Source organism: Watersipora subatra, chromosome 5, assembly GCF_963576615.1.
Source record: "Watersipora subatra chromosome 5, tzWatSuba1.1, whole genome shotgun sequence".
NCBI classification, from domain to species: domain Eukaryota; kingdom Metazoa; phylum Bryozoa; class Gymnolaemata; order Cheilostomatida; family Watersiporidae; genus Watersipora; species Watersipora subatra.
Window position 1 is genome coordinate 29,442,372 of NC_088712.1, and position 21,278 is coordinate 29,463,649.

Genomic DNA, 21,278 nt, shown 5'->3' on the forward strand with positions numbered 1-21,278 from the left:
TGTGCTAGAATTATATTTAGCGATTTGCGTAGCATAATTTTCCAAGGTCTCAGCAAACTTCACTTTTTCTTGACGAAGAATGCGTTGTGAGTGCCAACTTTTGTTAACAATAAAAAAAGCTGGACACCATCTTTACTGTAGGAATTTTTCAATAGGTTTAGTTATCATATATGTTTTATGTTAAGTTGTTTTGTAAAGTTGTTATGACCTAATGTTAAGCAAAACACTCACGCTTTTAAACATGCAAACATCTTGAAACAATTTGCTTTTGAAGAGATTTATTTTTGCGACTACTTTTGCAGGCTCAGAAGGATGACTAATTGTCAACTTTATGATAATCGCATTGGAAGTTAGAGAACTTTGATTTCACGCATGCTACCCTTATTAACAAGGAAAGAGAGACGAAGTCACAACCAAAATTGTGAGTACATGCTATTATTAAAATAACAAGATTACTCAGTTTAGACTACATTAATGCTATGCTGTATGTTATCTGTATGGTATTATAGTCAAATCTACAATGGAATGAGCACGTAGACAAAATAACTAAACTAGCACTGATAAGAATGATTTTAAAATCAGCTGACACACCTAAAAATTGCCTACTTTTCTTTGATGGGATCTTTATTTGAGTATGCTTCTTTGATCTGGGATCCTTATGAAAAAATACATTAAACAGCTCGGAAAGTCACAAAATGAAGCATTACGCTTTATTTTTAACATCAAAGGACAGAAAAGCTTTACAAAACAGACAGAAGATACTGGTATTGAGTCTCTGAGGGAGAGGAGAAAGCAGGGAAAGCATAGACTGTTTGTTATAAGCGTGGCTGAAGGTATTGAGCCACCGTTTTAGTGGGCATAGGTTATAATACTCGTTAAAGAACAAACACATATACACTATATATAAGAGCCGATCTGTTTCATCAGTCTTTTTGGACTCGCACACTAAGGGAGTTAAGATCTTGAAAAGTATTTAACGCATGCAGATAAAGTTAGAGACAACAGAAAATATAGACACATCTAAGTTCTTATTTGGAACCGCTTTTCTTGATTACGAAAATATGGTTTTTAGTAATCAAATAATAATAATAGCATAGTAATAAAACACTCATTTACGCGCTTGCTAAGTGTGGTTTTAGTGGGACAATCCAATAATAATAATGAATTTGAACATAAACACAACATTTTTTCTAAATTGATTATAAAAATTATAGCAAACAATATAAGCTTGATAAAGATTTATAGGAAAATTGAGTTGTAAACTGTAAAGACGCAACGTAAAATACCATAAAGTAATAACACATATAAAGCATGTCAGATCAAGTCACACCAATAAAAGACTGGATGGTACTTATAGGTAGATACAGAGGCATTAATAATTATTCAGCATACAACAGTAGAGCTTGTAACGATTGCTCATCAAGATTTAAACCACGACGATTATATTATTATCCACATGCAAAGCAACACGCATACCATAGAAAATATTTCAGATGATATATATTTAAAGTAAGCAAGCATATAGTAGCATATAAAATTTTCAGTAGTCTCAAAATAATGTTTGAACTCGCATTAAAGAATTCAGCAGAAAACCGTTAGGCAGCTCATGCATGATTTAATACTTTAAGCGTGTTTTTGCAGTTCCTTCTTAAAATTCAACTCAAAGAAAAAAGATTTCTGCATCTTTGATTGTGTTTTTGTCACAGAATCTATGGCAGCCCACCTGCCTCCATTCTCTCTTGAGATCTTTAGCCATGATCAGACCCAGTTGGCCGTGCTTAATGTTACCAACCCATCTGAGCAGCTCACTTACTTCAACATCATAGGTGCCATCCAGGTATGTGGTTTTTCTTTTTCGGATTAACAATTCATTTTTCTGCTCTCATTACTCTTCTCGATTCAGTTTGTAGCACCTGTGCAGCTCACTTCTATTATGGGTATGGTCAGGATTTTTTAGCTCGGCATCGGTTAACAGCCGTACCAGTGTCTCTAGTCTGTGTTTTGGTGAGATCCTTACCCACGTTTTAGCCTTTGCTGTTTAGCTTGGTTACATTTCTAGTGTTTTTTGTTTAACTTATTTTCAGTTACAAATATCAATATTTGTGGTATCATATATCGATATAAACAGTATCAATATATAAATATTGATAATTCAAGTATATAATAACAATGTATATACATAAATCTCAGTGTTTGCCTTTCGAGTGTCCAGTTGTAAAGATTAAAAGGAACGAAAACTCCGCTTCACATTAAATTGAACTTGGAACCTCTAGTTCTGCATGTAATGACTGCGTCAGAGAAATAAACAGATTCCACTCTACGGCGGCTTTTCGTTTTTGAGCTTTTAAGAGCTTGTAATCACATTTCCACATATTTGACACTTACAACACAACAGAGTAAGACATTGTGAATCTTTTGATACCAAGTAACTGTAATGTGAATTTAGTCTAAAACCTATTCGTCTGATTTACCATTTGGTCTAATGATGATTAGTCTAAAACCTATTCGTCCGATATACCATTTGGTCTAATGACGATTAGTCTAAAATCTATTCGTCTAATATACCATTTGGTCTAATGACGATTTAGGCCAGCTTAACAACCTTTACGCGTAACGGTCAACAGTGCTAGTTATTGCCCGAGGCAAGCTAACCTGTTCTCACCATACCATGGAATAACTGTGCACAAACCTATTACACTAGTTCTAATACGCATGCTTACAGAGCTTGTGAAAATACTATTGGCTATTACTAGCACAGTTGAAGATAACTGTTGTGGGAGAAATCATGACAAATTGCAAGCTGGCTTCACGGCTCTTATTATAGTAAAGATTTAGACAAGATTAAGCTGCTAGCTTAAAGGTTGACTTGCAACAAAATTCACATTACGTTATTTGGTATCACAAGATTCACCATATCTTACTCTGTTGTGTTGTAGGTGCCAAATATGTGGGAATGTGATTGCAAGCTCTTAAAAGCTAAAAAACGAACAGTTAATCGCAGCCACACGAGACCGCCGTAGTTGGAATTCTCTTTCCAAAACGGCTCAAATGGGATGTAGTTGTTACAGGATGGTTTCTGTTTACGCTTTCATGCAACCTCATTCGTCGAAATATTTTCACAAATATACTTCACGCATTCAATAAAACCATGTCTATTGTTCTTACGCGTCTGTTTTATCATCATTGTAATGCTGTCACTTTTAGCACTGATATCTTATAACTTACCGTAAAAATTCATTTAGTTTTTCAACCTTAGCTCGAAGGAGTACATATCAGTGTCTGATAATCATGACGAGCCTGTTGGTCACCTGTGATAATCAAAAAGTGCTGCAAAAATTATTTGCGAAGTATTGGGGCACATGATCAGATTACGACTTGACGTTTAGATCAAGCCGAAACAAAACTGTAAAGCAGCGAGCATCTATATTTGATACGGGGTCTTCGGTAAAACCTGAAGTGTTTGTCATAAACTAGTGCTACGATAAGTTTTATGTTGAGCTTTTTATTGGCCTTTGAATTCACGTGAGATCATCACGTGACAAGACAATAACCAAATGTAATGACTGCGTCAGAGAAATAAACAGATTCCACTCTACGGCGGCTTTTCGTTTTTGAGCTTTTAAGAGCTTGTAATCACATTTCCACATATTTGACACTTACAACACAACAGAGTAAGACATTGTGAATCTTTTGATACCAAGTAACTGTAATGTGAATTTTGTTGCAAGTCAACCTCTCAAGTTTATGGGATAAATAAGTTTAGCCAATGGCAACTGCATTACCTGCCAGAGTTTATAAGCTGTTTTATTTATTTATTTGTTCAGCTAGTAAGTAATATATACATTTTTTAAATCAATATATAAACTTATCCAAGTTTACTTTGTTATATACATTGTATTTGTCAAAGTTTGCTTATAGATTATGGTAATGACTAATTTTTCATCAAATATTGAGAGCATTGGTAATAGTTTATTTTAATAGCATGAATATTACAGAAGGTCTTGTTATGTGTTTAAGAATTTGAAAAAAACGTGTTTTTCTTTTGTAGCATTATCTTCCGCAGACAACCATACATGCCTTCCAATACGTTGACGATGAGGGAGACTATATCACAGGTGTGACAATGTTTATAGAGTAATAAAGAGTCAGCGGTAAAAAGAGAATATTAAAATAAATTTAGGCTGGAAAGGCAAGACCAGGCATCTGTGAGGCGAGAAATGAAAACTATTCAAAGACACGCTCGGACCATATTTAGTAAAAAAATAGACTTTAAAATCTGCTGTTTTTAAAGGTGGCGAGTTTTTGAGCATCATGAGGACGATATCATTCAAATGAGGGTGATTGAGTCTTGCTCATCTCAACTCGCTCTGCTTTCAGCAGACAAATGTCGGCATAAAACTCGCTAAGTGTCTATCTCACTGATTGGTTAACATGAAAAAACACTACCAACTGCACTCTAATTACAGATCAATTTGTTTTAGGTTGAAAGGTTTATCGAAATGGGATTAGAGTCAATAGTTTTCATACGATCTAACCAATTTAAGCTACAAAATTCCAAAAAATTTAACAACTAAGCGGCTTCTTAAAATACTCTCAATTTAGACAACGGTAACTCACTATGTTTCACCCTTAGTTTGTACCGAAAATTATTCATCTTAAAAAATTAATTTTCTTTATTGTACGAATTTGTAACATGTTACTACTTAATTTAGTAGCCATTCATTTAATTTTGAATTTTTACTCTGTCTGTTCTTTTTTCATAAAACATGGTGCAAAATAATGAGCCAAAGAAACTTTTGGTGCAGACATCTCGAAATAGATTGAAGACTTAGTGATTGGTTACCGATAGATTGGTTACTGATCAATCCGCCAACTTATCTCAAGTTTATTTAAATGAGCATTTCCTCGTTGGACAGGCTAGTTATAAACATTTTAGGACAAGTAAGCCTCGCACTTCTTTGGGTTAAGCTTGGATATGTCCCAAGTTTATATTGTATTTGGTACAATCTGTCCGACGAATGGTCTAATAAACTAATTTGTCCAAAGGCATTTAGTCTCAAACCTATTCGTCCGATATGCCATTTGGTCTGATGATGATTAGTCTAAAACCTATTCGTCTGATTTACCATTTGGTCTAATGACGATTAGTCTAAAACCTATTCGTCCGATATGCCATTTGGTCTAATGACGATTAGTCTAAAACCTATTCATCCGATATACCATTCGGTCTAATGACGATTAGTCTAAAACCTATTCGTCTGATTCACCATTTGGTCTAATGATGATTAGTCTAAAACCTATTCGTCTGATTTACCATTTGGTCTAATGACGATTAGTCTAAAACCTATTCGTCCGATATGCCATTTGGTCTAATGACGATTAGTCTAAAACCTATTCATCCGATATACCATTCGGTCTAATGACGATTAGTCTAAAATCTATTCGTCTAATATACCATTTGGTCTAATGACGATTTAGGCCAGCTTAACAACCTTTACGCGTAACGGTCAACAGTGCTAGTTATTAACCCAAGTAAGCGCTTTAAGCATGAGTATTTTAACCAATGTAATGACTATTGGCCAATGAACCCAATGTATTTCGTGCAGCTTGATAGTTGAGTTCACTGCCTCTAGATCTGGAGGTTCCGAGATCAAATCTAGTGTCATGTGACTTTATTGCTAGATTTTAATTCTTAAACTCTGTGTTCAGTTGTAGCTGGACACAGGATTTAACCAAAAAGACAAACGCTGAGATTTATATAAATACTATATATATACCACCCGGCATTGCCCGAGTAATAAAAGTCTGCACAGAAATTTGATTTGTATTTAACACATAACAACATTTGCCATTCTAACTTTTAAACTACATATCATGTTTTGTGTAGTTGGAATAACTTACTACTACTATTACTTGCTAATTATTTCACATTTAAATCTAAACGCTTTTCTAGTTGTTTTATTTTTTAAAATTTATTTGACCTGCGCAAAACATTTTTCTCATGATATGAAGTTTGAAAGTTACAGTTGTTTGCCAAAGTTTGAAAACCTTACAGTTGTTTTTATTTTTTCCTAAATGAAGTCAGTTTTGCTACGATTACAATATAAGATGATTCGGTAATAATACAATTGATACGAACTAAGAAAACAAGTCAAAATCCTGTATATGTTGAATTAATAATAACGATTCTTGCATAGAAGTGTGCATGTATGAAAAAGGTTACTGTTCCTCCATAAGCTATCCATCCAAACTTTGAATATGACGATACTGGTACCTCTTGATACTGGTACTAATGTAAAAGTGAGATATCTACTGTCTTTGTCTGACCGAACGGAGAGATGATGTTGAGGCTCTTCCTATGAAGGTAATATAATTGTCCGCGTGAGAAGAATTGGCCTTGACCCCAGATATAATAATCGAACCTTATGGAAAATATTTCTTAACAGGGGCATTGTAACGCTAACGTAACTGCTCAAATAATAATCGTATGCATACGGTATAGGGAGTATGATAACATCTTCGATCAAGAAGGTCTATGTAGCTCAGTGGTAGAGCGTTTGGATAATAAATCTTGCGAATGCATGTGTTGTTAGTTCAAATCTGTCAGAGCCGCGAAATTTTAATTCTAAAATTTTAATGGTTATAGCTGGAAAGACACACATACCAACACTGAGAAATATATGTATAGATTGAGATGAATTAAAAAAAGGCAGCAAGTTTTTAATTCTGACGAGGTGTGAAGTATGTAAACCTGTTTGGTATTGTCTTATCATGCATTGTTACAGTACGAACGGACAGAGAAACAGCAGAGATGATAAAAGCATATGTAACAGCCAACTTTGACAGGTCATCAAACGCTTTTGTTGCTCCACTGATGATATACCCGAGCAATGACAGCGTGCAGGAGCCAGGCAGCGCAGGCCTTAAAAACCGCCCCAACCTGCACGTTGAGGTAGATGGCGTATATACTATATGGAATATTGGAATGAGATGAATTATTATAAAATAAATGTGCTTAATGAAGGTTGTGTGGAGTAAAGCAGGTAACTTAAATGTGGCGATCTAAAAGAACAGCCATCTTTTTCTCTCCTCTCACTTATATGTACATAGTAGCTTTAGTACTTAGTCCCTAGATTCATCAACTTCATGCAACTGCTGTGACCACTCCACTAGCCATGACCTCAGACCTTAACATAATCTGGGTCCCAAACCCCGTCACACAAAAACTAAAGCACAGGAATCGCTCGATGTGTGTTGGTTTTGAGAATTGTGCCACCTCATGTGTTTAGTGCATTTGTCAGCTGATTTACATGAGCGAGCTGCCAATAAAGAGTTGTGTAGAAAAATGTTAACAGCTATAGTCAGGCTGACTATCTATTATGGAGTTGTCTCTTCTGCAGCATTGCCTCTTTCACCTAGGGATGTTTTTAGGTCCTGGCTGTTGCTCTCTTATTTAACTAGTAATAAAAGATGGTTTAGCTCGATGGTAAACATTGTGATGAATTCTGAAGAAAGTCTTGCTAATGAGTAATGGTGAGCCTTGTTTAGTCATTCTACTGAATATGTTGAGTCATTGTACTGAATATGTTGAGTCGTTGCACTGAATATGTTGAGTCATTGTACTGAATATGTCGAGTCATAATACTGAATATGTTGAGTCATTGTACTGAATATGTTGAGTCATTGTACTGAATATGTTAAGTCATTGTAATGAATATGTTGAGTCATTGTACTGAATATGTTGAGTTATAATACTGAATATGTTGAGTCATAATACTGAACCATAGTAGCTTGGTTAAAAACGCATAGCGCTCTTCACTACGCAAATCACTAAAGCTTGCTCTCACAACTCTTATTAGTAAATTTAGCAATACGGATAGTAGCTTACTCAAATTAGTCATTTGCAATGAGCCAGGCTAATGGCAAGCCACAGGCAACTACATTATCTGCCACTGTTTATAAGCTGTTTTTGAATACCCGTGCAACTCCGCACATTTGGCTAATATATAATATTTTTTAATATATAATATATTCCAATACATAATATATTCCAACATATAATATATTCCAATATATAATATATTCCAATAAATAATATATTCCAATATATAATGTGTTCCAATATATAAAACATGTATGTTCTAATGTATAATATATATGTATAATATAATACGATATATAATAAAACAGAAATCAATTTTGCAAAATAGGATTTCTCGAAGACTCACAGCTCTCCCAGCTTTTTGTTTTTGAAATTTGGGACGAAAAAAGAGCGTTATACTTGGGCAATTATAGTACAATCTATCCACTGTATGTCTATCCGTCATTAAGGATATCTTTTCTACAGGTGCCTGGTTCGGCTCCAATAGGTAAGGGTTCAGGAGGCAGCGTGCATCAGCAATCGACATCGTCTAGTGGTGGAATACAGTCAGCTTCGCCCATGAACCTTAACCATGGCAGCGCGACCTCACACGGCACCGGTTCACCTGACTCTATCAAACTAGCGAGCATTATGAATGCACCACTCAGCGCAGACGCTGATCCGCTCAGCTTAGACCAACTGGTCTATGATCCTGGATCTGATAGGTTGGGGGCGGGTAAGTTGGTGAAACTAAGGCTATTATAGATAGGTATTGCATTCTTTCTGCTTGTGTAAAATAGTCTGAATGTGTATACTCTCTGAAAGAGTAGCTATATTAAATACAAGGCCACCAGAACAGAAACATTCAACTTATGCTTGTATGAAATGGTCGGCTCGATGCAATTAAATTTCATGCCATATCTCACCCAATCAACGGCAAGAGATGCAAAGTGGATCGTAACAAGTTATCAGAGAAAAGAACAAAATGAAAAACATTACTGAACAAAGTTTTGTTTACGTGCAAAAAATCATGCAAAAGTGAATCCTACATCATTTATAAGTTGTGGATGTGGTACAGACGGTTCCCTACTTACGAACATTCGAGTTACGAACAACGGTACATACGAACAGGTCTGCGCGTAGGCACTACTCAGAAGTACCACCCAGCATCCACCTTTCTCTGCCCAGTTCGTTGCAGTACATAGGTGCGTGAACGTATCTCCAGTGCGCAAAGAACTTTTTTTTACGGCACGTATTGTAAAGGGATTTGCCGGTTTTTACTTGGCATGATCTAGACTAATAAATAAAGAGAAGAGAGTGCGTGTAGTTTCATTCAGCTTTTAATTATTGAAGGAAATTTTACTAGCCGAGGAGTATACGGCTATCTGCTCTGCTCAACTAAGTGAGCGCACTCCTTTATATACAATAATATCAACCGTTCCGGCTAACGGCAAACGGTAAGAACACCGGCTAACAAGGTGAATAAATAGGACCGCTAGCGCGTTGGTATGACAACAATATAAGTGACGATAAGTGATAGTGTTATGACTGTATATCAGATATAACAATAGCATAACGAGTGAAACAGCGATATAATAAACGGACAACACATCCAAAAATAAGACAACAACGATAAGTGATAGCATAACAATTAAAACAACAATATAATAAAAATGACAAGACATACAATAAATAAGAAATGCAGTGTCATGGCCTGGCGTCCACCAAAGTATTATATCCATTGTATTAAATTTTTTTCAGTACAAACCAATACAGGTTACTTATACAAGCCTTAAACATACTTATATAAACCTTCAATATACTTATATAGGCCTTAAACATGAATTATAATACAAAATATAGCACTGAAGCAACTTACGAACAAATTCACCTTACGAACAATCGTTCGGAACGTAACTCGTTCGTAGGTTGGGAACCGTCTGTATTGCTAATGACAATGTGCTGTCAATATATTTCCTCAGCACTAAGTAGGTTGGTGTAAACCAGGGATGGCATGTTCCTTATTATATATAATAAACCAGAATTATGATCTTGTACATAAGATTCCAGGTAGCGTGGTGAGGGTAGTTGACATTCATGATTATTAGGTGGGAAAATTTGTACAACTCTCACTAGGCAATGGAGGAAATGTGTTCAAATTGTACCATGCATTCCCAGACAATGGAGGAAATGTGTTCAAAGCGTACATTGCGTTTCCAGGCAATAGAGGAAATACAATTACCTATGTTCAACGTGTACCTTGTGTTCCCAAGCAATGGAAACAATGTGTTCAAAATTAACTTTGTGTTTCTAGGCAATCAAGGAAATGTCTTCAAAGGGTACCTTGTGTTCCCAGGCACTGGAGGGAATGTGTTGAAGATGTACTCTGTGTTTCTAGGCAATGGAGGAAGCGTGTTCAAAGTGTACCACAAGACGATGGGTACGACTGTGGCTCTCAAAATAATCGGACTTGACGCCACGTCTGCAGCTGAGCAGAAGCAAATCATATCTGAGTTGAGCATCTTACACAGATGCAAGTCTCCGTTTATTATCAGGTAATTTCTACACGTCTGTGTGTCAAAACTCTTATTGGTTCTGGAAGCATCGTTGATGAGTCATGATCTAAGACCACCCACAGAATTTTATTCGATGGAGAGTTTTTTTAAATCGTGCTCCTGTCTTACTGCTACAGTTTTAGTTACCCTTGGACATTTATGTATTCGCCTCATAGATATAGTAAACCCTAGATATGCGAATAATCAAAACAAGTGAGGCCTATAATTAGCATGGCGCAACGTCATGGTGATGTGCAAAGCGAATCAGCTGATCAATGAACTCCTATTGACTTAGCACTAAAAACTGCTCAATTTTTCCATAGTTTGTGCATCTGAGACTGCATATTTTATTGAAAATGTGTAAAACTTATATACAGTAATACTTCAACTTACGAGTGCCCTAACGTAAGAGAAACTTGAGGTATGAGCCAGCTTTTAAGCAAGTTTTAGCACTAACATATGAGCCATGTTTGAGATACGAGCACATGAGTCAGTTGCCAAGTATGTCGGAGGTGTTTTATGAGAACAGCATCACTCTGCATTTTTCAGCTGCTCAGATTATACTTTTGTATCATGTTTTTTGTGCGCGATTTTTAGTGCAGAATTATGTGAATTAAAAGTACCGTGCGTAGACCGAAAGTTTGCCGGTAAAAGGATAGATAATGCAAAGAAAAAGCGAATGATAACAATTGATATTAAACAGACAATTATTGAAAAATATGCAAAATATATATGCGTGATTGAGCTAGCTCAGCAATATGACAGAAATACATCCACAATTATCAAACACAAGGATTATATTCAAGACATTTAGCTTGCAAAAGGACTAACCATAGTTTCTAAACGACGCAGCGATCTTCACGACCACTGATAGAGAGACTGCTCAGGCTTTGGATAAAAGACAAACAGTTGGCCGGTGATTGCGTAACTGAAACGATGCTACGTAAAAAGGCTGGTGCTATCTATCAAGACTATAAAAATAGACATTCGGACAAGTTGGCTAGTGGTCGTGCATTAACTCTTGGTGACGACACCTGTGTTCGTCCTGATCGCAACATGTTGAAAGGATGACAAAGGCAAACGTCCTTGGATAGGTTCGTCTTAAAACGGCCGGCTGGTCGTGCGAGCGAAACAAAAGAAAAATTAGCTAACCAGCGAGAAACTTAAAACTATGAACGCTGAAGAAATTTTAATTACGTTAAGTTAAAGATTAAAGTTTGCTTTTATGTTTGCTTTAAGTTTGTCTTTTAAGACTTGGATAAAATCCAAATTTATCAAAGTCAACTGTTGTAATGAAGGATAACTTATCTCTCCCTCTCTGGCAAATGCTAGCGTTAGCTGCTTTTGTATGTATTTAATTTTACATTTTAATTAATCACATTTCCTTGCATTATTTTTTATTTGTTCTTCTTTGAAAGCATGTGGTAAGTTAGGACAATAACCAACATGTTCTTTCTGTTACAATATATTGTTTTGAGTGTTTTATTTGCATTTTTAGAGTATGGAAACCAATCAATATATATTTAATTGTTCTATATACAAATAAATTGCACCAACATGCGAGTAAATTGGCATACGAGCTCAGTCTCTGAATGCATTAAGCTCGTAAGTCGAAGTATGACTGTAATGACTTTGGATGAGAAAGGCAAGAATCTTACACGCATGGTAATGAATAATACCAATGATTTAGAAGCTTCTATATCATTGATAATACAAAGAGTGACCAAATATAAATTAAACTAATAACAAATTGATGAATCAAACGAGATTTAGAAGCAGTTACGCTGGACCACTGTATTAAACACCCATTAGACATGACTGAAAATAACTAGACGAGATAGTTTTTGTCTAAGGTTGGTTGAACTAGATTCCTGCTTTGAAGCGGCATAGTGTATTCTGATTTTAGTATAGCGATTTACTATAGTTTTCAGTAGACTGTTGGCATGCACTGGACATGTAAAACCTTGATTGAGGTTATGTAATAAGACATATATGTTATTGTCTGTGATGTTACTTGTTTAAAAGCTCTCTGTGTGATACCATAGCTCCCCATGTGTGAACGTAGGCACTTTTCTGCAGCAATACATATTTGGCCTATCAATCTGGTCACCAATCCTCCTCTGTTTTTAACTGAGATTAGGGTTATGTCATCACTATTTCTACTTCCCACTACTTCTACACCGGTCAAGAACTTGATACACTCATCACATTTGAGTTAGAAAAAAATCCTCATCACTGAACTCCTCATCTTCACCTTCCTCAGCTTTTGTCTCTTCTTTCTTTTTCTTTCTAGCCAGAGAATGTAGCAGGAGTTGGCCAGTTTTTTCAGCCCTGCTCACATCAAGATCAGTACAGTTAGCATTGGGACGGTGTGATATCTGCTTTTATGAGCAGTGCTCGAAGTTCAGATCTAAAGCACTGCATATCCGGGTTATTGTTATAGCCACCCTTAGATCGTATTGTGGAAAACAGAATCTCAATGTGATCCTGGTTGATCTTAAAGGTTAGGAAGTAGTTGATGTAAGGGTAGTTGCTGAAAAGATACTGAGCAATGCCATGTACAGATTTGGCTGCTGACTCAAAACCAATGACGAAATGAGGATGATTTTCCTATTATTTTCCACTAGCATCTTTCAGCTTGGCTGTCTTTAATCGGCATAGATAGCTAATGATATTGTTGAGAACTTCTTGTTTTGAGTTGAAGTGCTGTCTCGTTATGGGCAATTGAGGAAATACCTGGTGTGTTGTGGTCTCTTCTGATGACATTTCACTAAGAATTTGGTCTTATTGTTACGTTTATGACTTAAAAACTAGCATGCCAAGCGTGCTTCCACTACTGAACTTATTGCTCAATTGAAGGCTTTGATGCTGTGATGCACATCACTACGACGTAACGTCGTGAAAACAACAGCCAATTATAGGCCTCACTTTCACTCCATCGTAATGATGGCTATTCGCCAATCTAGGGTTTACTATATCTATGATTCGCCTCATCTAACTTTCGCGTTTTCGCGGAGTCATCCTCTCGCAAAAATTTCATGAGCGAAACTAAACTGTCATAACGAACGAACGAAAACGCGGAATTAAATAGCTTTGTTTATTGATAGTCCAAGAAACAAATGGAAGCAAGCGATCAAATTGCATTATCGATCTCGGCCACACAATTCTATCTGCGGTTCACAATTACAAACTAGTCCCATATTGAAAACTTTTTCCTTACCAGTGAACCGAACCTGAAGAATCTAATTATGTTTGTTCCACTGCATTTATTTTCACATCACTATATTTTCGCACTCATCAGAGCTGCGAAATTAAGTCGCAGCGAAATTTTACTCTGTATGCTACTCACGAAACTAAATGCTAGCGAAATATAAGTGTCCTAGGGTATGCCAGGGATCATGCTGTGCTGGTTCTGCTAAATTATTCCAGCTGCTGTTCCAAGTGTGATGACATTGACAGCAGCAACTCGTGACCTTCTTGTACGAGTTGTGAAACCAAGAGTCGTATGCATTGCAGTTTCTGCGGAGCATTCTTCCATGGTAACGAAATTTACATAGCAACAGAGCTGATGGATGGAGGCTCTCTTGACAGATATCAGCCAATCATAGAGCCTGTGTTAGGTAGAATTGCAGTTATGGTGGTTCATGGCCTTCAATACCTCTGGTCTAGGGGTATCATGCATCGAGATGTTAAACCAAGTAACATGCTTGTCAATACTGTTGGTGAGTGTATAGTGTACAGTATAGACTATACAGAGTATACTAATCAATATGCTATATACTATATTTATATACAGTAATACTTCAACTTACGAGTGCCCCAACGTACGAGGAACTTGAGATACGAGCCAGCTTTTAAGCAAGTTTTAGCACTAACATACGAGCCATGTTTGAGATACGAGCACGCGAGTAAGTTGCCAAGTATGTCGGAGGTGTTTTATGAGAACAGCATCACTCTGTATTTTTCAACTGCTTAGGTTATACTTTTGTACCGTGTTTTTGTGTGCAATTTTCAGTGCAGAATTATTTGAATTAAAAGTACTGTGCGTAGACCGAAAGTTTGCCAGTAAAATGAAAGAAAAAGCGAATGATAACAATTGATATTAAACGGAAAATTATTGAAAAATATGCGAAATGTGTATGCGTGATTGAACTAGCTCGGCATTATGACAGAAATACATCCACAATTATCAAACAGAAGGATTATATTTAGGGCATTTAGTTTACAGAAGGACTAACCATAGTTTCTAAACGGCGTAGCGATCTTCATGACCGCTGAAGGAGAGACTGCTCATATCAGGCTTTGGATAAAATACAAACAATTGGCCGGTGACAGCGTAAATGAAACGATACTATGTGAAAAGGCCGGCGCTATCTATCAAGACTAAAAAATAGACATTTGGACAAGTTGGCTAATGGTCGTGCATTAACCCTTTGTGACGACACCTGTGTTCGTCCTAATCGCAACATGTTGAAAAGGCGACAAAGGCAAACGTCCTTAGATAGGTTTATCTTAAAACGGCCAGCTGGTCGTGAAAGCGAAACAAAGGAAAAATTAGCTAATTAGCGCGAAGAAACTAAGAACGCCGAAGAAATTTTAATTAAAGATAAAAATGAAAGTTTGCTTTTAGATTTGCTTCTAAGTTTGTCTTTTAGGACTGATAAAATCCAAATTTATCAAAGTCAACTGTTGTAATGAAGGATAGCTTATATCTCCCTCTCTGGCAAATGCTAGCGTTAGCTGCTATTGTATGTATCTAATTTTACATTTTAATTAATCACATTTCCTTGCATTATTTTTTATTTCTTGCTTTTTGAAAGCATGTGGTAAGTTAATACAATAACCAACTTGTTCTTTCTGTTACAATATATTGTTTTGAGTGTTTTATTTGCATTTTTTAGGGTATCGAAACCAATCAATATATATTTAATTGTTCTATATATAAATAAATTGCACCAACATGCGAGTAAATTGACATACGAGCTCAGTCTCAGAACGCATTAAGCTTGTAAGTCGAAGTATTACTGTATAAGATACAGTATATAGTACTTCACTTTCAAGTTAATCATTGGTGTAGTCAAACCTAAATTACTGCTATAATACATCCTGCCTTTTTACTCAAAAGTTAACTCTCAGTAACTAGCTGGTTAGTGTTTGTTTGGATTCAGTTTTGTTTTGCTAGCAGTTTGGGAAATATAAGAGTATATAAAAGGTAACACCTAAAGCCATCTGTCAAACAACAAGAGGTAGTGTCTGTTCTTTTTGCGGTTAAATTTCTCCCTTGAATATTCTCAAAACAGCTCGTGAAGAACTAGGATAGGATAGTGGAAGAGCTTGCGAATTTAAGATTTCAATGTACAGACCGCATTGTAATCACCCTTAGATCGAGATCAGTTTTTGTGTAATTATTCCGCAGCACAGTTGTGTAACAATAAATTTGAGAAATTTGATAATTTCTGCAAAACCAATACACAGGCGTGACTTACATGTACATATGGATGTGTTTAAACATAGTTTGATGTTCTTATGCTCAGCTTTGGGTATATAGAAACAGCTAGTAGGCCTTGTTTAATAATAATTGGCACTTTTTCCATTCTCCATGTGTTAAGTCTTGCTTCTGCGTGTTGAATGTCAAAGACGGGTCTCATTCTTTTGACCCGCTCATCTATAGGCCTATGTTGTTGGCCTTTTCTATTTATGAAAGTTAACATTTCCTTTCTCAACAGGAATTGTTAAGCTCTGTGACTTTGGAGTCAGCCGACAACTCATTAATTCTACTGCACTCACATATTGCGGGACGCACGCTTACATGTCCCCTGAGAGATTAAATGAGTCCAAAGGTTATAAGATACAGTCTGATCTTTGGTCATTAGGTATGTGTATATCTAAATGGGGTGATTACAGTTGATACATTTCTCATTAGCATTGAAAAGCTATTCAATTCGTCATACAGTCAAGCCTCTACTTACGATACGAAATTCCTAACTTATGATACAGTCAAGCCTCTACTTACGATATAATGTTCCTAACTTATGATACAGTCAAACCTCTGCTTACGGTACAATGTTCCTAACTTATGATACAGTCAAGCCTCTACTTATGATATAATGTTTCTAACTTGTGATACAGTCAAACCTCTGCTTACGGTACAATGTTCCTAACTTATGATACAATGTTCCTAACTTATGATACAGTCAAGCCTCTACTTATGATATAATGTTTCTAACTTATGATACAGTCAAACCTCTACAATACACAGTTCCCAACTTATGATACTGTCGATTTTATCCAAATTTATCGATACAATGTTCCTAATTTATAATATTAAATTTCAGCAAATTTAAGATTGGACTTTCACAATTTCTCACCACATATTTGCTGTGCATATGAAAGTCAAGAGGCTGATGAAAGTAAAAGATGCAAAATAAATTAAAAACTGAGTTAGGTTAACTTTACTTAATCTATGTCCATAATATTTGTGTTTATCTTTCCTCGCATATGACAAACATTACTTTTCATTTTGTGACACCGAAATCCTACATACACCATCGTGGTTCAGTTTGTTAACTTTCTGGTACTGCGACCTTCAATTCATTTTCCCGCCTCTGTTAAACAATTTATTAGTTTACCAACTTTTAAAACGCACTTGTTCAACACTCACTTATTAATTCCTGATTTCGGTCTTTTCGTTTTTTTGTTTTCTTTCTTTTGGCCTGTAACGAAAACATCATTTTGTGTATGATCATCAATGCCAATGGAAACTTATGCATACAGAGTAAATTAGCCTGTGTATCTCTATTAACACCCCCGCTCTAGTTCATTAGCCTGTGTATCTCTATTAACAACCCCCCCTCTAGTTCATTAGCCTGTGTATCTCTATTAACACCCCCGCTCTAGTTCATTAGCCAGTGTATCTCTATTAACACCCCCGCTCTAGTTCATTAGCCAGTGTATCTCTATTAACACCCCCCCTCTAGTTCATTAGCCTGTGTATCTCTATTAACACCCCCGCTCTAGTTCATTAGCCTGTGTATCTCTATTAACACCCCCGCTCTAGTTCATTAGCCTGTGTATCTCTATTAACACCCCCGCTCTAGTTCATTAGCCAGTGTATCTCTATTAACACCCCCCCTCTAGTTCATTAGCCTGTGTATCTCTATTAACACCCCCCCCCCTAGTTCAATTTTTTCACATTTAGATTTTAGCAGAGCTGTATATGATCCTCTTGTTTAAATGCTAGGTATTTGTTAGGTTTATGTGCTATACAATAAATACAATGCAGTCTTATCGGAATATGTCCTTCAACAGGCTAGTCTAATAAAAGATGTTCAGTCATACTCTCTTCTATAACCTTGAACTTAGTAGAAGATTATTGTGATAATACTATGACCTAATTACAGGCGTAAGTCTTTACGAGATGGCTGAGGGAGTTCATCCATTTCCCACAGAGAGTTTGGCTTCACCTGTTCCATTGTTCAAATCTATCGTTGAAGGAAAGATCAGCTCACTGCCTAGAGCCAAGTTCTCAGCTAGTTTTTGTCTTTTTGTTAGTCAATGTTTAATGCGGGCTCCTGAACAACGCCCTCATCCAAAGGCACTCATAGACCATCCATTCATTGTGACATACAATGATGGTAATACAGGCATAGTTGCGGAGTATGTTAAGAACCGGCTAAGTGCTGGCTTGAGATGAGTTGTCATCTCATGTCACTTTAAATTTGTAGTTATTTATAAGGAAGTCCGCTATTTCAGTTTGGAGGTATCAGCTGTACCTAAATTTTTATAAATTCTTTTATATTTTGATTCAGTTTTCTATGCCATATAAATATATATCTTTTATGACATCTACATGTAATGAGAAGAAAAGTCACATTTAGATATTAATGCAGGTCTAAGGCTCAAGTGTAACAAATTGAACTATGGTTTGTATTAGGCCGTGGGCCAAGGCAATTTATCTTGCATTTCTGTTGGCACCCCCTTTCAGTGGCGATTTCTGCAGTGATTCAGACGAATTTTGGTATGGAGAATTTAAAACTGAAGAGTTGCCACAGCTGCCATTCCCACTTCTATGAGAAATTTGATAAAAATGTTATTTCAGGATTTATCTCCCCTGTAAATAAGATTCATTTCATAAAAGCATCAGATTTGCAACTTTTTATCATAATTACCTTGCAGTAATTTAGAATGTCAGTGTTGAAGTCAAAATTCTTCTATTTATTTTCGATCATTTCATATCCTACGATTGTTACGCGCACATGTAAACTATATACATGTATATACATATATGTACATGTGCATATAATTGCATGGTTTAATAGCTTTATTTTACAAAAAGACTCCAAAACACTATAATTATGTTTTATAACCTGACACTGATGAATCATAGAAAATAATAATTGGTGATTATTATTAGCAGTATTAGTAGCTAATGTCAACAGTTTTACAAAACCAGCTGGGATATTTTAAAATATCGCATATCCTAACTATTTGTTCAATATGTTGAGTTTTTAGTCATTTTCCTTACTATCGGCATCCTCTGCTACTCCTGCTACCGTTTTGTTTCAATGCACGCATGTGCATTGGCAGTGTAAGGCAGCTCTCCCATGGCACTGGCACATCAGTTCCCTCGGCACCTGGATTTTTGACACTTCCATAAAACTGCTTGCAGAATATCAGGTGAGGCGATGATTCAGGTATGACACTTTACTGCATACTTATCGTTTTTCATACCCAGTATCCGCCGATGTAAAGAAGGAAATGGTGCATTGGCAAGTTGTGTTGTTGACTTTTTCCATATACATGTAGGTAGCTACTACAAAGTTGACACAATGCACATGGCTTATTAGCGATTGAAGGGAGGGAGGGACTGAGTGACCTAAACACAAAAAGCCTGTCCCTTAGTCAGTTTAAGTCTGTGCCATTTTCCTGGGGGCTATCTTCTTGGTCATAGAGTCTGCATATGTAAGCCTCACAGAGAGAATAAGTATATGATAAGAAAGTATATATAAGAAACTTATATGATTCTCAGAGTCCTTTCATTACCTGCTGAAAGTCGACTTCTGTTTTGATGGGTTTCCTATGACTCTTTTTCCCTTTGCCTGCAAAGGATGAAACTGCATCACAGCCAGAGAAACCAAGCAAACATATCAGATTTTCACATTGGAAGTTAATCTCCGAGCATTGTAGCCTTAGCTCTATTCTTGCAATAGTTTACGATCACAAAATCCACACGAGCAGCCTTGTACTTCTTAGCATGAGCAAAAAGCACATCAAGAATGGTATCAGCAAGATGACGGAATGCTGAAGGAATGGCAATGGCGGACAGGGCTTGGCTAAGCCCCATGGCATCCATAAGAATGGCCCCACATCCTCAATAGCTTGGAGTCACTGCATTTATGGTAGTTCAATCATGTCTGCCATAGACATGAACTAGTCCTTTGAGAAGGTTTCTAATTCAGTTGCCCTCTGCGAACCTATGCTGTAATATCCACAAACTGCAGTTAGAGGCACAGCTCTCTGCTTGTTCCCTTACATACAAAGTTCCAAGATACCATAGGTAAGTAGCGAACAATTTTAATTGATTCTGTTGGGGCAAGATTGATCAACATTTTCACCACTTACGCAGTTGCGTATCGAGCATTACGCAGATATACTCGTCATAACACTTGTTATGAGAGGCCATCTCTACACAAAATGCACCAGCACAAGTTGGTCTGCAAAACAATACAGCATACTGCTTATCAATTACTTAATCATAGTCAAAGCAACTCAAGAAATCATATCTTAGGTTAATTTACAGGATAGATGGACACACCAGCAGACACAGTTTTGGTCACATGAAAGACAGCTTTGCGAGTAGTTGATTTGTGTGAGCAGTACCGCACCTTCTTTTCAACTTCTTCACGTAGCTAAATGAATGCCAGGACAACATTGACTGGGAAAATCACTATTACTTAGTCAGCGTAGACCATAGATATAATAAACCCTACTATATCTATGGTTTACTATATCTATGGGTTTACTATATCTATGGCGTAGACCAATAAACTAGAGTGAATACATGCATGATTTGTCCATTTGATAAACAAGGGCAAGACTAATGATTAATGCATGGCTAGATGGAAATTTAGTTATTTTTCTAACTGAATGCAAGCATCTTGATCAGTAGCCACCACAACTGGTTTGTACACATTACCATGTCAGCATTCCTTTCATCTTAATAATAATTATGTAATTAAATTACATAATTATTTTATAGAATAATTATGAGTCCCGTTATCTCACCTTAAATGTTTGAGTAGTAAAGTATCACAACTCTAAAAAAATAGTCACCTCACTGTCTTTTCTTATAGCAAGCTCAATTTTGCTGTTGTTAGTTTTTGATAGCATATGTTCTGTGAATCTGGTAGCCCTTGCAGACAACTTGAAGGCATACCCCATTTGAAACAGACCTTTCAGGCTCTTTAAAAAGGGTTTCTATAGTTTTCTAGACAATGACTAAGCGTTTGACCTGTGTGATTAGTCAATGTTTATCAAATTAATTTCTTGAGAGCCATGTAAGTGGGCTACACGAGTCATGTCAAAGCTCAAACCATGAATGCACTTATCTTGTATCTTATTATTTTCTATGATTCATCTGTGTCAGGTTATAAAACATAATTATAGTGTTTTGAATTTCTTTTGTAAAATAAAGCTATTAAACCATACAATTATACACACATGTACATATACGTATATACATGTATATAGTTTACATGTGGGTGTAACAATCGTAGGATATAGGATGTTCGAAAATAGATGGAAGATGAATTTTGACTTTACCAATGAGATCCTAAATCACAGCAAAATAATTATGATAAAAA

General features: G+C 36.3%; 1 protein-coding gene across 1 annotated transcript; it reads left to right on the forward strand.

Annotated features, from left to right (window-relative positions):
* The first annotated feature begins 31 nt into the window (after positions 1 to 31).
* Positions 32 to 18,264, forward strand: LOC137396348 (dual specificity mitogen-activated protein kinase kinase 5-like). Its single transcript, XM_068082582.1, has 10 exons — positions 32 to 86; positions 303 to 421; positions 1,707 to 1,837; positions 4,049 to 4,115; positions 6,786 to 6,952; positions 8,348 to 8,597; positions 10,260 to 10,416; positions 13,933 to 14,138; positions 16,143 to 16,289; positions 17,817 to 18,264. Exons 3-10 carry the CDS (start codon positions 1,712 to 1,714, stop codon positions 18,107 to 18,109), a joined length of 1,413 nt encoding a protein of 470 aa, XP_067938683.1. The 5' UTR covers positions 32 to 86; positions 303 to 421; positions 1,707 to 1,711; the 3' UTR covers positions 18,110 to 18,264.
* The last annotated feature ends 3,014 nt before the right edge of the window (positions 18,265 to 21,278 follow it).

Bases quoted from the DNA above. Each gene is read 5' to 3' on its own strand.
- LOC137396348 (XM_068082582.1), top strand. From the start codon at position 1,712: ATGGCAGCCCACCTGCCTCCATTCTCTCTTGAGATCTTTAGCCATGAT. The intron at 4,116-6,785 runs GTGTGACAATGT...GCATTGTTACAG, and splicing joins TGAGGGAGACTATATCACAG to TACGAACGGACAGAGAAACA. The intron at 10,417-13,932 runs GTAATTTCTACA...TATGCATTGCAG, and splicing joins AAGTCTCCGTTTATTATCAG to TTTCTGCGGAGCATTCTTCC.